The sequence below is a fragment of the Oncorhynchus masou genome, chromosome 31, assembly GCF_036934945.1.
Source record: "Oncorhynchus masou masou isolate Uvic2021 chromosome 31, UVic_Omas_1.1, whole genome shotgun sequence".
Lineage (NCBI taxonomy): Eukaryota > Metazoa > Chordata > Actinopteri > Salmoniformes > Salmonidae > Oncorhynchus > Oncorhynchus masou.
In genome coordinates this window covers 21,097,341-21,109,529 of record NC_088242.1, presented here as the reverse complement: position 1 = coordinate 21,109,529, position 12,189 = coordinate 21,097,341, and the positions used below count along the sequence as shown (strand labels likewise).

The following is a 12,189-nucleotide window of genomic DNA, read 5'->3' as shown; positions in this document are numbered from 1 at the left end:
TAAAATTAAGCCTGGTGTGTTCTAAGGTAACTTTAATACGGGAGCTTTTAGGCTGACACTAGCTACTATCTAGCTATGGTTCAGCTAAGCGTCAGTATTCAGCTATAGCCAGCACGTTTATGTGAGGATGCCGAAATGATTTTGTTGAGCTACCTAGTGTTACATAGCTGTGTAGCCTATACTATAATATGAATGACATTGTATGATAACGGTACGGTACTTTTATATTCGTATGGGAGGGGTATACTTTCATTATTATATGCTAACATTACTTGATTATGACGAATGTTGTTAATGTTAATTAGCTAGAGAGCATGAATTGGGGTTTTTTTGTCAGCTAATTTACAGTTGCAATAACTTTTTGGGCGACCCAACCAAATTCACATTGAAATGTGAGTTATAGATCTGTCATTCTCATTAAAAGCATGTCTAAGAAGTGGTCGAAGTCGGATGTTTACATACACTTAGGTTGGAGTCATTAAAACTTGTTTTCCAACCACTCCACAAATTTCTTGTTAACAAACTATAGTTTTGGAAAGTCGGTTAGGACATCTATTTTGTGCATGACACAAGGAATTGTGCCTTTAAACAGCTTGGAAAATGACATCATGGCTTTAGAAGCTTCTGATAGGCTAATTGACATCATTTGAGTCAATTGGAGGTGTACCTGTGGATGTATTTCAATCCCTACCTTCAAACTCAGTGCCTCTTTGCTTGACGTCATGGAAAAATTAAAATAAATCAGCCAAGAACTCAGAAGAAAATTGTAGACCACCACAAGTCTGGTTCATCCTTGGGAGCAATTTCCAAATGCCTGAAAGTACCACGTTCATCTGTACAAACAATAGCACGCAAGTATTAACACCAAGATGAACATACTTTGGTGTGAAAAGTGCAAATCAATCCCAGAACTACAGCAAAGGACCTTGTGAAGATGCTGGAGGTAACGGGTACAAAAGTATCTATATCCACAGTGAAACGAGTCCTATATCGACATAACCTGAAAGGCCGCTCAGCATGGAAGAAGGCACTTCTCCAAAACTGCCATAAAAAAGCCAGACCTACGGTTTGCAACTGCACATGGAGCCAAATATCGTACTTTTTGGAGAAATGTCCTCTGTTCTGCTGAAACAAAAATAGAACAGTTTGGCCATAATGACCATCGTTATGTTTGGAGGAAAAGGGGGAGGCTTGCAAGCTAACGAATCCCATCCCAACCGTGAAGCACAGGGGTGGCAGCATCATGTTGTGGGGGTGCTTTGCTGCAGGAGGGACTGGTGCACTTCACAAAGTAGATGGCATCATAAGGATGGAAAATTATGTGGATATATTGAAGTAACATCTCAAGACATCAGTCGGGAAGTCAAATCAAATCAAATTTTATTTGTCACATACACATGGTTAGCAGATGTTAATGCGAGTGTAGCGAAATGCTTGTGCTTCCAGTTCCGACAATGCAGTAATAACCAACAAGTAATCTAACTAACAATTCCAAAACTAATATCTTATACACAGTGTAAGGGGATAAAGAATATGTACATAAAGATATGAATGAGTGATGGTGCAGAGCAGCATAGGCAAGATACAGTAGATGGTATCGAGTACAGTATATACATATGAGATGAGTATGTAAACAAAGTGGCATAGTTAGTGGCTAGTGATACATGTATTACATAAGGATGCAGTAGATGATAGAGTACAGTATATACGTATACATATGAGATGAATAATGTAGGGTATGTAAACATTATATTAGGTAGCATTGTTTAAAGTGGCTAGTGATATATATTTTACATCCTTTCCCATCAATTCCCATTATTGAAGTGGCTGGAGTTGAGTCAGTGTGCTGGCAGCAGCCACTCAATGTTAGTGGTTGCTGTTTAACAGTCTGATGGCCTTGAGAGAGAAGCTGTTTTTCTGTCTCTCGGTCCCAGCTTTGATGCACCTGTACTGACCTCGCCTTCTGGATGATAGCGGGGTTAACAGGCAGTGGCTCGGGTGGGTGTTGTCCTTGATGATCTTTATGGCCTTCCTGTAACATCGTGTGGTGTAGGTGTCCTGGAGGGCAGGTAGTTTGCCCCCGGTGATACGTTGTGCAGACCTCACTACCCTCTGGAGAGCCTTACGGTTGTGGGCGGAGCAGTTGCCGTTCCAGGCGGTGATACTGCCCGCCAGGATGCTCTCGATTGTGCGTCTGTAGAAGTTTGGTGACCAACCAAATTTCTCCAGCCTCTTGAGGTTGAAGAGGCGCTGCTGCGCCTTCTTCACGATGCTGTCTGTGTGAGTGGACCAATTCAGTTTGTCTGTGATGTGTATGCCGAGGAACTTAAAACTTACTAGCCTCTCCACTACTGTTCCATCGATGTGGATAGGGGAGTGTTCCCTCTGCTGTTTCCTGAAGTCCACAATCATCTCCTTAGTTTTGTTGACGTTGAGTGTGAGGTTATTGTCCTGACACCACACTCCGAGGGCCCTCACCTCCTCCCTGTAGGCTGTCTCGTCGTTGTTGGTAATCAAGCCTACCACTGTTGTGTTGTCCGCAAACTTGATGATTGAGTTGGAGGCGTGCGTTGCCGCGCAGTCGTGGGTGAACAGGAAGTACAGGAGAAGGCTCAGAACGCACCCTTGTGGGGCCCCAGTGTTGAGGATCAGCGGGGTGGAGATGTTGTTGCCTACCCTCACCACCTGGGGGCGGCCCGTCAGGAAGTCCAGTACCCAGTTGCACAGGGCGGGGTCGAGACCCAGGGTCTCGAGCTTGATGACGAGCTTGGAGAGTACTATGGTGTTAAATGCCGAGCTGTAGTCGATGAACAGCATTCTCACATAGGTATTCCTCTTGTCCAGATGGGTTAGGGCAGTGTGCAGTGTGGTTGAGATTGTGTCGTCTGTGGACCTATTTGGGCGGTAAGAAAATTGGAGTAGGTCTAGGGTGTCAGGCAGGGTGGAGGTGATATGGTCATTGACTAGTCTCTCAAAGCACTTCATGATGACGGAAGTGAGTGCTACGGGGCAGTAGTCGTTTAGCTCAGTTACCTTAGCTTCCTTGGGAATAGAAACAATGGTGGCCCTCTTGAAGCATGTGGGAACAGCAGACTGGTATAGGGATTGATTGAATATGTCCGTAAACACACCAGCCAGCTGGTCTGCGCATGCTCTGAGGGCGCGGCTGGGGATGCCGTCTGGGCCTGCGGAATTGCGAGGGTTAACACGTTTTAAATGTTTTACTCACCTCGGCTGCAGTGAAGGAGAGACCGCATGTTTCCGTTGCAGGCCGTGTCAGTGGCACTGTATTGTGCTCAAAGCGGGCAAAAAGTTATTTAGTCTGCCTGGGACCTCGACATCCTGGTCCGTGACTGAGCTGGATTTCATCTTGTAGTCTGTGATTGACTGTAGACCCTGTCACATACCTCTTGTGTCTGAGCCGTTGAATTGCGATTCTACTTTGTCTCTATACTGATGCTTAGCTTGTTTGATAGCCTTACGGAGGGAATAGCTGCACTGTTTGTATTCGGTCATATTACCAGTCACCTTGCCCTGATTAAAAGCAGTGGTTCGCGCTTTCAGTTTCACGCGAATGCTGCCATCAATCCACGGTTTCTGGTTAGGGAATGTTTTAATCGTTGCTATGGGAACGACATCTTCAACGCACGTTCTAATGAACTCGCACACCGAATCAGCGTATTCGTCAATGTTGTTGCCTGACGCAATACGAAACATGTCCCAGTCCACGTGATGGAAGCAGTCTTGGAGTGTGGAATCAGCTTGGTCGGACCAGCGTTGGACAGACGTCAGCATGGGAGCTTCTTGTTTTAGTTTCTGTCTGTAGGCATGGATCAGCAAAATGGAGTCGTGGTCAGCTTTTCCGAAAGGGGGGCGGGGCAGGGCCTTATATGCATCGCAGAAGTTAGAATAACAGTGATCCAAGGTTTTGCCAGCCCTGGTGGCGCAATCGATATGCTGATACATTTTAGGGAGTCTTGTTTTCAGATTAGCCTTGTTAAAATCCCCAGCTACAATGAATGCAGCCTCAGGATGTATGGATTCCAGTTTGCAAAGAGTCAAATAAAGTTCGTTCAGAGCCATCAATGTGTCTGCTTGGGGGGGAATATATACGGCTGTGATTATAATCGAAGAGAATTCTCTTGGTAGATAATGCGGTCTACATTTGATTGTGAGGAATTCTAAATCAGGTGAACAGAAGGATTTGAGTTCCTGTATGTTTCTGTGATCACACCACGTCTCGTTAGCCATAAGGCATACGCCCCCGCCCCTCTTCTTACCAGAAAGGTGTTTGTTTCTGTCGGCACGATGCGTGGAGAAACCCGCTGGCTGCACCGCATCCGAAAGCGTCTCTCCAGTGAGCCATGTTTCCGTGAAGCAAAGAGCGTTACAGTCTCTGATGTCCCTCTGGAATGCTACCCTTGCTCGGATTTCATCAACCTTGTTGTCAAGAGACTGGACATTGGCGAGAAGAATGCGAGGAAGTGGGGCACGATGTGCCCATCTCCGTTGTCTGACAAGAAGACCGCCTCGTTTCCCTCTTTTACGAAGTCGTTTTTTTGTGTCGCCGGCTGGGATCCATTCCGTTGTCCTGGTTGAAAGGCAGAACATAGGATCCGCTTCGCGAAAGTCATATTCTTGGTCGTACTGATGGTGAGTTGACGCTGATCTTATATTCAGTAGTTCTTCTCAACTGTATGTAATGAAACCTAAGATGACCTGGGGTACTAATGTAAGAAATAACACGTAAAAAAACAAAAAACTGCATAGCTTCCTAGGAACGCGAAGCGAGGCGGCCATCTCTGTCGGCGCCGCAAATGGGTCTTCCAAATGGACGACGACCCAAGCATACATCCAAAGTTGTGGCAAAATGGCTTAAGGACAACAAAGTCAAGGTATTGGAGTGGCCATCACAAAGCCCTGACCTCAGTCCTATAGAATATTTGTGGGCAGAACTGAAAAAGCGTGTGCGAGCAAGGAGGCCGACAAACCTGACTCAGTTACACCAGCTCTGTCAGAAGGAATGGGCCAAAATTCACCCAACTGGGAAGCTTGTGGAAGGCTACCCAAAACGTTTGACCCAAGTTAAACAATTTCAAGGCAATGCTACCAAATATTAACTGAGTGTATGTGAACATCTGACCCACTGGGAATGTGATGAAAGAAATTAAAGCTGAAATAAATCATTCTCTCTACTTTTATGACATTTCACATTCTTAAAATAGGTGGTGAATCCCAACTGATCTAAAACAGGGAATTTGTACTAGGATTAAATGTCAGGAATTGTGAAACTGAGTTTAAATGTATTTTTCTAAGGTGTATGTAAACTTCCGACTTCAACTGTATGTGCATTATTTCTATGCTTCCCGTTAAGTTTTGCTTTTGTGTCTTTTAATTTCAGAGTTGTACACCATCGAAAATACAATATTTTTAGTTATGGAAAAGATTTTTCACACTGGTTTAGATGGTACAATGATTCTCTATACTATATTTGCTTGCTTTGTCACAAACTGAAATTAGGTGAACTATTAGAATGTTAGCAACCAGGAATGGTGTAGCGGATGTTAAAATAAACCCTTTAATTGTCTGCACATGCTTGTGGATTGTTGCTTTATTCAAGAGTGTAATATGGTTTGATTTAACATATTGTCATATGTTTTAGAAGAGAAGTTACTTGCATTGTTAAATAGTTTGCTTACTGGCTCGTGGCCACTGTGATATGTACGGTGAAGTTGAGCTGCGGACCAAGAATGTCATATTGCAAGCCACAACAAAAGGTAAGGCAATTATGTAATGTGAATTGAAAAGTGGAAATCTATTTGGCTCCTCTGCTCCTTAGACTCTCCTCCATCTCTTGTAGTTGGAATAGGGCCTAAATCTTTGACACTTCCTATGTTTCTCAAGCACATTATTTTTTACACTGTCTTGGGAACCTCCCATGTGTTGCTCTTGTGTTCCCCTTTTGTTTGGACAGGCCTCACTTCACTTCTCCTCCATCAGACAGAGACCCATGATTTCATATACAGTTGTGCTGCTTATTTACAGCTACCTGGACATTAAATGAAACAGAGCTTGAGTTGTTCTTGAGATGGTTAGGGTTTCTGTCCCACCGTGTTTTTTTTAAACACCTTTCTTTAATTCAATTTTAATAAATCATCCTTGGGTATTAAGTGTTTTTTTTCTCCTGAACAAGGATGCGCTCCTTCAGCAATCAAAACAAACATCAAACATACTATAATAATTGCATTTGTAGAGCGCTTTTCATTTACAGACATAAATCACAAAGCTCCTTAAATTGAGAGCTGGAGAAATTTTTTTAGTTAAAGGGCTAAAAAACTTTAAGCAAGAAATTAAGAGATTGCAGGCAGCCTCGTATTATACAAGATACATACATTTAATAAAGGAGGCGACATGGACAAAATAATAACTTGAAACGAATGTATAAGACTGACAACAGATACTACAACAATCACATTAAGCGAAATCCAGTTTGAAGAAATGTTTCTTTAGCTCAGACTTCAAGGCAGTGGTGGTCTGGGGCATGGGGGTGGGGTGTGGGGGGGCTCGTTCCAGAGCCGGGGGTCGAGACAGCAGAATGCTCCGTGACCCATTGTTTTTAGGTGCGTCTTTGGAACAGCAAGGAGTCATTGATAATTTGACCGGCGTGAACGTGAAGACTGTTTGGGGCTGAAGAGTTCAATGAGGTATTGGGGACCAGAGGAATTGGGTGTTATGAAGAAGAGGGAGTCTGGGGTTGTGTTTATGTTCTCGTGGAATTGGATGTTGCGTTTCCTGATTAGGAAAGGAATGGGGCCTAAGACTGAGCCTTGGGGGACACCACAGTTAATCGTTGAGGCGATGATTCCACTTCTTAATCTTTTCAAATAAATATGTGGATAATCTTCCACTGTCCTCTGTGTTAGCAACGTTTTATGTATGTATGGATGGAAGGATGGATGGTGCAGAGAAAACAACATTCAGCAGCCATGAGCCATGGAACCTCCCTATTCCTGAGAAGTTTGGCATGAGGAAACGTTACACCACTTTTCCCCCCCCCCCCCAGCCTTAGCATTCCAGCCTGTTCCCATTCCCCTGGTTTCTTACGTTCAAACCGGAATGGAAAGGATTAGGGAAGGACATGAATCTGGTTGCTAAGGCCAAGTACAGCAACAAATGAATCACTGTGAAACAGGGCTGCACGTGGGTTATCAAAAGGTTTTATCTCCTCTTTTGCTTTGCTATGGAGATTATGATTTGTTTAGCAAAGAAGATATATTATTAAATGCAACAAAGTTGAATGATGATTGACCTAGAAAATCTCAATAAAGTCATGTGAAAGTACATGTTTATTTCTGACGCATACTGAAGTGAATTCACCATTGTGCAACATCCGCTTTCTCATGTTGTGTTTAGTAATTCTTAAAGCATAGTGTTGCAAATGGAGGGTCGATTACCAGTAACTTTCAAAGTTTACCAGTAAACTACAGGAGTTTCGAAAACATACAGGATTTTATGGAATTTTCGTAACATATCAAGTATATTTATTTATTTTACTATGTCAATATGGTTTTGTAAGTGTTTTGATGCCAAACTGGTGGCAGTTGTGAAAAAAAGTGTGTTGTGAAAAGTGTATTAGTTGGAAGAGTTGCAGAGTTAATAGAAAATTATGCCATTTTTGATTAAATGTTTTTTCATTAATTAGGCTCTTTTCCCTTGAACCTTTGGTCTATTTACTAGAAACCCATGGACAATATGTACACAGAAATAAGAATTAATAAATATGTATTTGTAATTCAAATATATTACCAAAGTTACCATAGATTACCTGTTAATTACCACAATTATAGAAAGTTCCGATAACTTGGTAAATTACCAGTAGTTTTGCAACCCTATGTTCCACGTAGGAATGAACAGGGCTAAGTAAGTACGTTTTCTGATCAGTTGTGTGATTTCCCACAGTTGATGGACTGGAAAAAGCATCTCTGTCCAACTGTGATGTTGTGGTGGGCAGCACCCAGACTCCTCCACTGAAGCAGAAGGGGAAGCTCTCCACTATAGGCAAGATCTTCAAACCCTGGAAATGGCGCAAGAAGAAAACCAGTGACAAGTTTCAGGACCTATCCAAAGGTACGTCTGAAGTAGACTGGTCACATACTGTTTTATTATGCTGTAGCCAACTATTCCTTTGTTGCCATGCCATATGTTTTCATGCTAACATGACACTTGTTCTATTCGTTATTTCCCCCCCCCCCCACCACACACACACACACACAAAGCCATTTGTTTGTATCTTGCATGACGCTGAAATGCCTGGCAAGCTACATAGTGTGAATACCTTAACTAATGTAAATCTTGTGATATTGACAATTTACATTTATGTAAAGATCTCGAGCGATAGAATATAGGCTGGCTATGGGCAGGTTTGAAATGAATTCGGTGCTGCCAAAGAATAGAAGTGTGATCATGGGTTTAATTTCTCAAGCATCCTCTACTGTCTGTACTATGTAACACAGAACTAAATGAAGTGATATCTGATCATCATATGCAGTCATGTTGAGCTCTTCATGTCATTCTAGACCTGGCTTCAAATCATTTTAGTTTTCTTTCAAATACTTTCACCATTTGATGGAGCCTGTCTGGGTGGGGTTTACATTGTTGGTTCTAACCCATTTGTTCCATTGTGCCAGGCAAGCTCAATCAAGCGCAGCTGTTTGAAAGAAAACCAATACTATTTGAACCCAGGTCTGTTGGCTGGTAGTGGAAAGGACTTCTCAGGTTCAACTCTTGGTGTGATAATTGTTTTTCGAACACAAATGCTCTCCATTAGCTGTGTTACAGTGGCAGTAATTGTCTGGCAGCATCTCATTTGAACAAAAGCAGCTTTTTGTGCTCTTGCATGGCTAAAGTGTTGGATGGCTGTATCTGGGCCGCCAATAGTCAGCAGTGTATCCCCAGTCTATGCCAGCCTATCGAAATATCTGTCACATGCAAGGTGGTATAAAATCCAACCTTCCCGTGTAACTAGTATGAGTGAAACTTTACGCTTAAAGTCAGTTACTATTTCTATGGAAAACTAGAAGAACTAGGACTAAATTAAAGTGGTAAGCAGATTACATTATCTAAAGGCTTCAGAAGGCTTGAGAATACTCCTCTGGTGTGGACTGAAGAATGGTCATACCTAGGACTGTTGCGATGACCGTATTACCGCCACACCGGCAGTCATGAGTCATGACCGCAGTAAAATTCCACTTGACCTTTGAGTCACTGTAATCTCCTTTTATGCACTCTGGACATGCTTTGGTAGTACCCAACTCACTAATGACCGTCAGGTCGCTAATGGCCTGGTACTCAGCACTCTATTGTCCCTCAAACCACTCTGACATCAATGCAAATGCCATTAAAAATCACATCAAACACTTATCATCAAAACAGTATCATGCTTTTAAAACTCACTTCACTGTGATCGATCAATTTGAAGAAAGAAGTTCAACAACAGGTTGAAACTGAGTGGAAAACACGGTCGTTGTGAATCTCGTTTCAAAGCCGAATACAACTAAATGGACAGCACTTTCTAAGGGGATGATTAATTCAAAACACCCAAAATAGCCTAGTAATAGGGCATTTAAAAAAATATTTTCATAATTAATAGACTGACATTACCCCTAGCTACAGAATATCTCACCACTGTGCGTTTCCCTCTCTCTCCTTTCTCGAGCGTGCAGAGAGGGGGGCTGTCAATAGTTGAATGAAATGTTTTCTTGCGAAAAAAAGTTATTATCAATATTCCCTAACAGATTTGATTTTGTTTCCCAAATGAAGCTGCAGGAACAGGGTTGGACAGCCCATGGCATAGAGTTTGGGCGGAAAAAACCTGTCGCACAGCGAGAGGCTGCATGCTCCTCAAACAGTGGAGTGAAATAGGTGTTCCTATGAGAGCAGAGTTTTGATGGTTGCCACTAAAAAGAGGAGGATCCCATCTGCTACTATATTTAGTTTTCAGCTGCTCATATTAAGCACATGCTCCACTATAATACCAGAGTAGCCTACCCTGCATGATTGAAAAACAAGCTATGGGAAAGCGGCCTCCTTTCTCCATTCGAGTGCATGTGGATCTCTTTTTTTTTCCCTACACCTGTTCTTGCCCCTTTTTTATAATGGGCCATTCTAAATCAAAACAACTTTGACATATTAGTAAAGACAAGATTACATTTAGAATAGTCTGATGGGTGAAATATGGTCACTAGTGGTTAGTGTTGGACTAGTAACCGGAACATTGCAAGTTCAAACCATCAAGCTGATAAGGTACAAATCTGTCATTCTGCCCCTGAACAGGCAGTTAACCCACTGTTCCTAGGCCGTCATTGAAAATAAGAATTTGTTCTTAACTGACTTGACTAGTTAAATAAAGGTGAGAAAAAAAGAGTGTGTGCAGCCTGAGGCAAGGAACAGAGTGCAAGCTTTTTTTTGTGGCTTTCTCAAGTCTTCAATAGCCTATAGTCGCACCATGTAGTCCCATATACATTCTAAGGTTTGTATCATTCACAACTAAAGTGGCCAAATAACTCTAAATCTAGCATAAGGACCTGTTTCAAATGATCACTTTTACACTCAACATAGCCACTCCATATGCTCACTCACTCCAGAATGGGAAAATATATATTTTCTATTTTATCCAGCTAAGGTCAATTATATTCTATATTACTATAAAATCATATAATATAAAATAATGGCACAGGATTTGTAAGCAATATCTTGTCTACTAAATGAACAAGCCTACAGCCTGTGGTATGGCACATAGCCAGATGGCATACAGTAGGACAACTCATATTCTTTTCTTCTGAAATACATTTTATTCATATCATAATGTTTCTTTAGACCTGCCTAAAATAATGGATTTATTGTGATGTATAGTAAATGGATTTATTCTACTCTTTTTAAAATGTAGATGTTCCAAAGACGCGCGTCAGTGGCTTGTAGGCCTATGCCTGGAGATGCTAAACTTGTTTTTATGTTAATTTAAAAGGTCGATTACTGTGAGACTGGCAGTCATTTGCATGACAATAACCATCTGATAAAATGTCAAGACCTCCACAGCCCTAGTCATACCAGGTATTGTATTAGTCCTATGCAGTTTACTCCTTTTATCTCTCCTTGGACAGCCTCTAGTTAGTACTAATCCATTCTCTTGAACACAAACACAATCTCACCTGAAGGCTCATGTAACACTTCACTGTGAGATTGTCATGCAAGTACTATTAATGATGTTAGGTGCTGTCGTGCTGTTAGGTGACCTTAACTTAAACTGGGACATGCTTAACACCCCGGCCATCCTACAATCTAAGCTTGATGCCCTCAATCTCACACAAATTATCAATGAACCTACCAGGTACAACCCCAAATCCGTAAAAACGGGCACCCTCATAGATATCATCCTAACCAACCTGCCCTCCAATTACACGCCTGCTGTCTTCAACCAGGATCTCAGCGTTCACTGCCTCATTGCCTGTGTCTGTAATGGGTCTACGGTCAAACAACCACCCCTCACCCAGCTGAGGCTAGGAAACACTGTCACCACCGATAAATCCATGATAATTGAGAATTTCAATAAGCATTTTTTTTACGGCTGGCCATGCTTTCCACCTGGCTACCCCTACCCTGGTCAACAGCCCTGCACCCCCCACAGCAACTTGACAAAGCCTTCCCCATTTCTCTTTCACCCAAATCAGATAGCTGATGTTCTGAAAGATCTGCAAAATCTGGACCCCTACGAATCAGCCGGGCTAGACAATCTGGACCCTCTCTTTCTAAAAAAATGTATCTGCAGAAATTGTTGCAACCCCTATTACTAGCCTTTTCAACCTCTTTCATATCGTCCGAGATCCCCAAAGATTGGAAAGCTTCCGCGGTCATCCCCCTCTTCAAAGGGGGAGACACTCTAGACCGAAACTGCTACAGACCTATATCTATCCTACCCTGCCTTTTCTAAGGTCTTCGAAAGCCAAGTTAATAACAAACAGATCACTGACCATTTCGAATCCCACCGTACCTTCTCCGCTATGCAATCTGGTTTCCCGAGCTGGTCATGGGTGTACCTCAGCCATGCTCAAGGTCCTAAACGATATCACAACCGCCATCGATAAAAGCCAATACTGTGCAGCTGTATTCATCGACCTGGCCAAGGCTTTCGAC

At 42.4% G+C, this 12,189-nt stretch overlaps 1 protein-coding gene across 1 annotated transcript in view; it reads left to right on the top strand.

Annotated features, from left to right (window-relative positions):
- The window catches only part of phactr2 (phosphatase and actin regulator 2), a 49,099-nt gene that overhangs the window by 17,285 nt on the left and 19,625 nt on the right, over window positions 1-12,189 (top strand). The window contains exon 2 of the mRNA XM_064950322.1: window positions 7,960-8,127. Within this exon, the coding sequence (XP_064806394.1) occupies window positions 7,960-8,127 (168 nt within the window). The remainder of the gene's footprint in view (window positions 1-7,959; window positions 8,128-12,189) is intronic.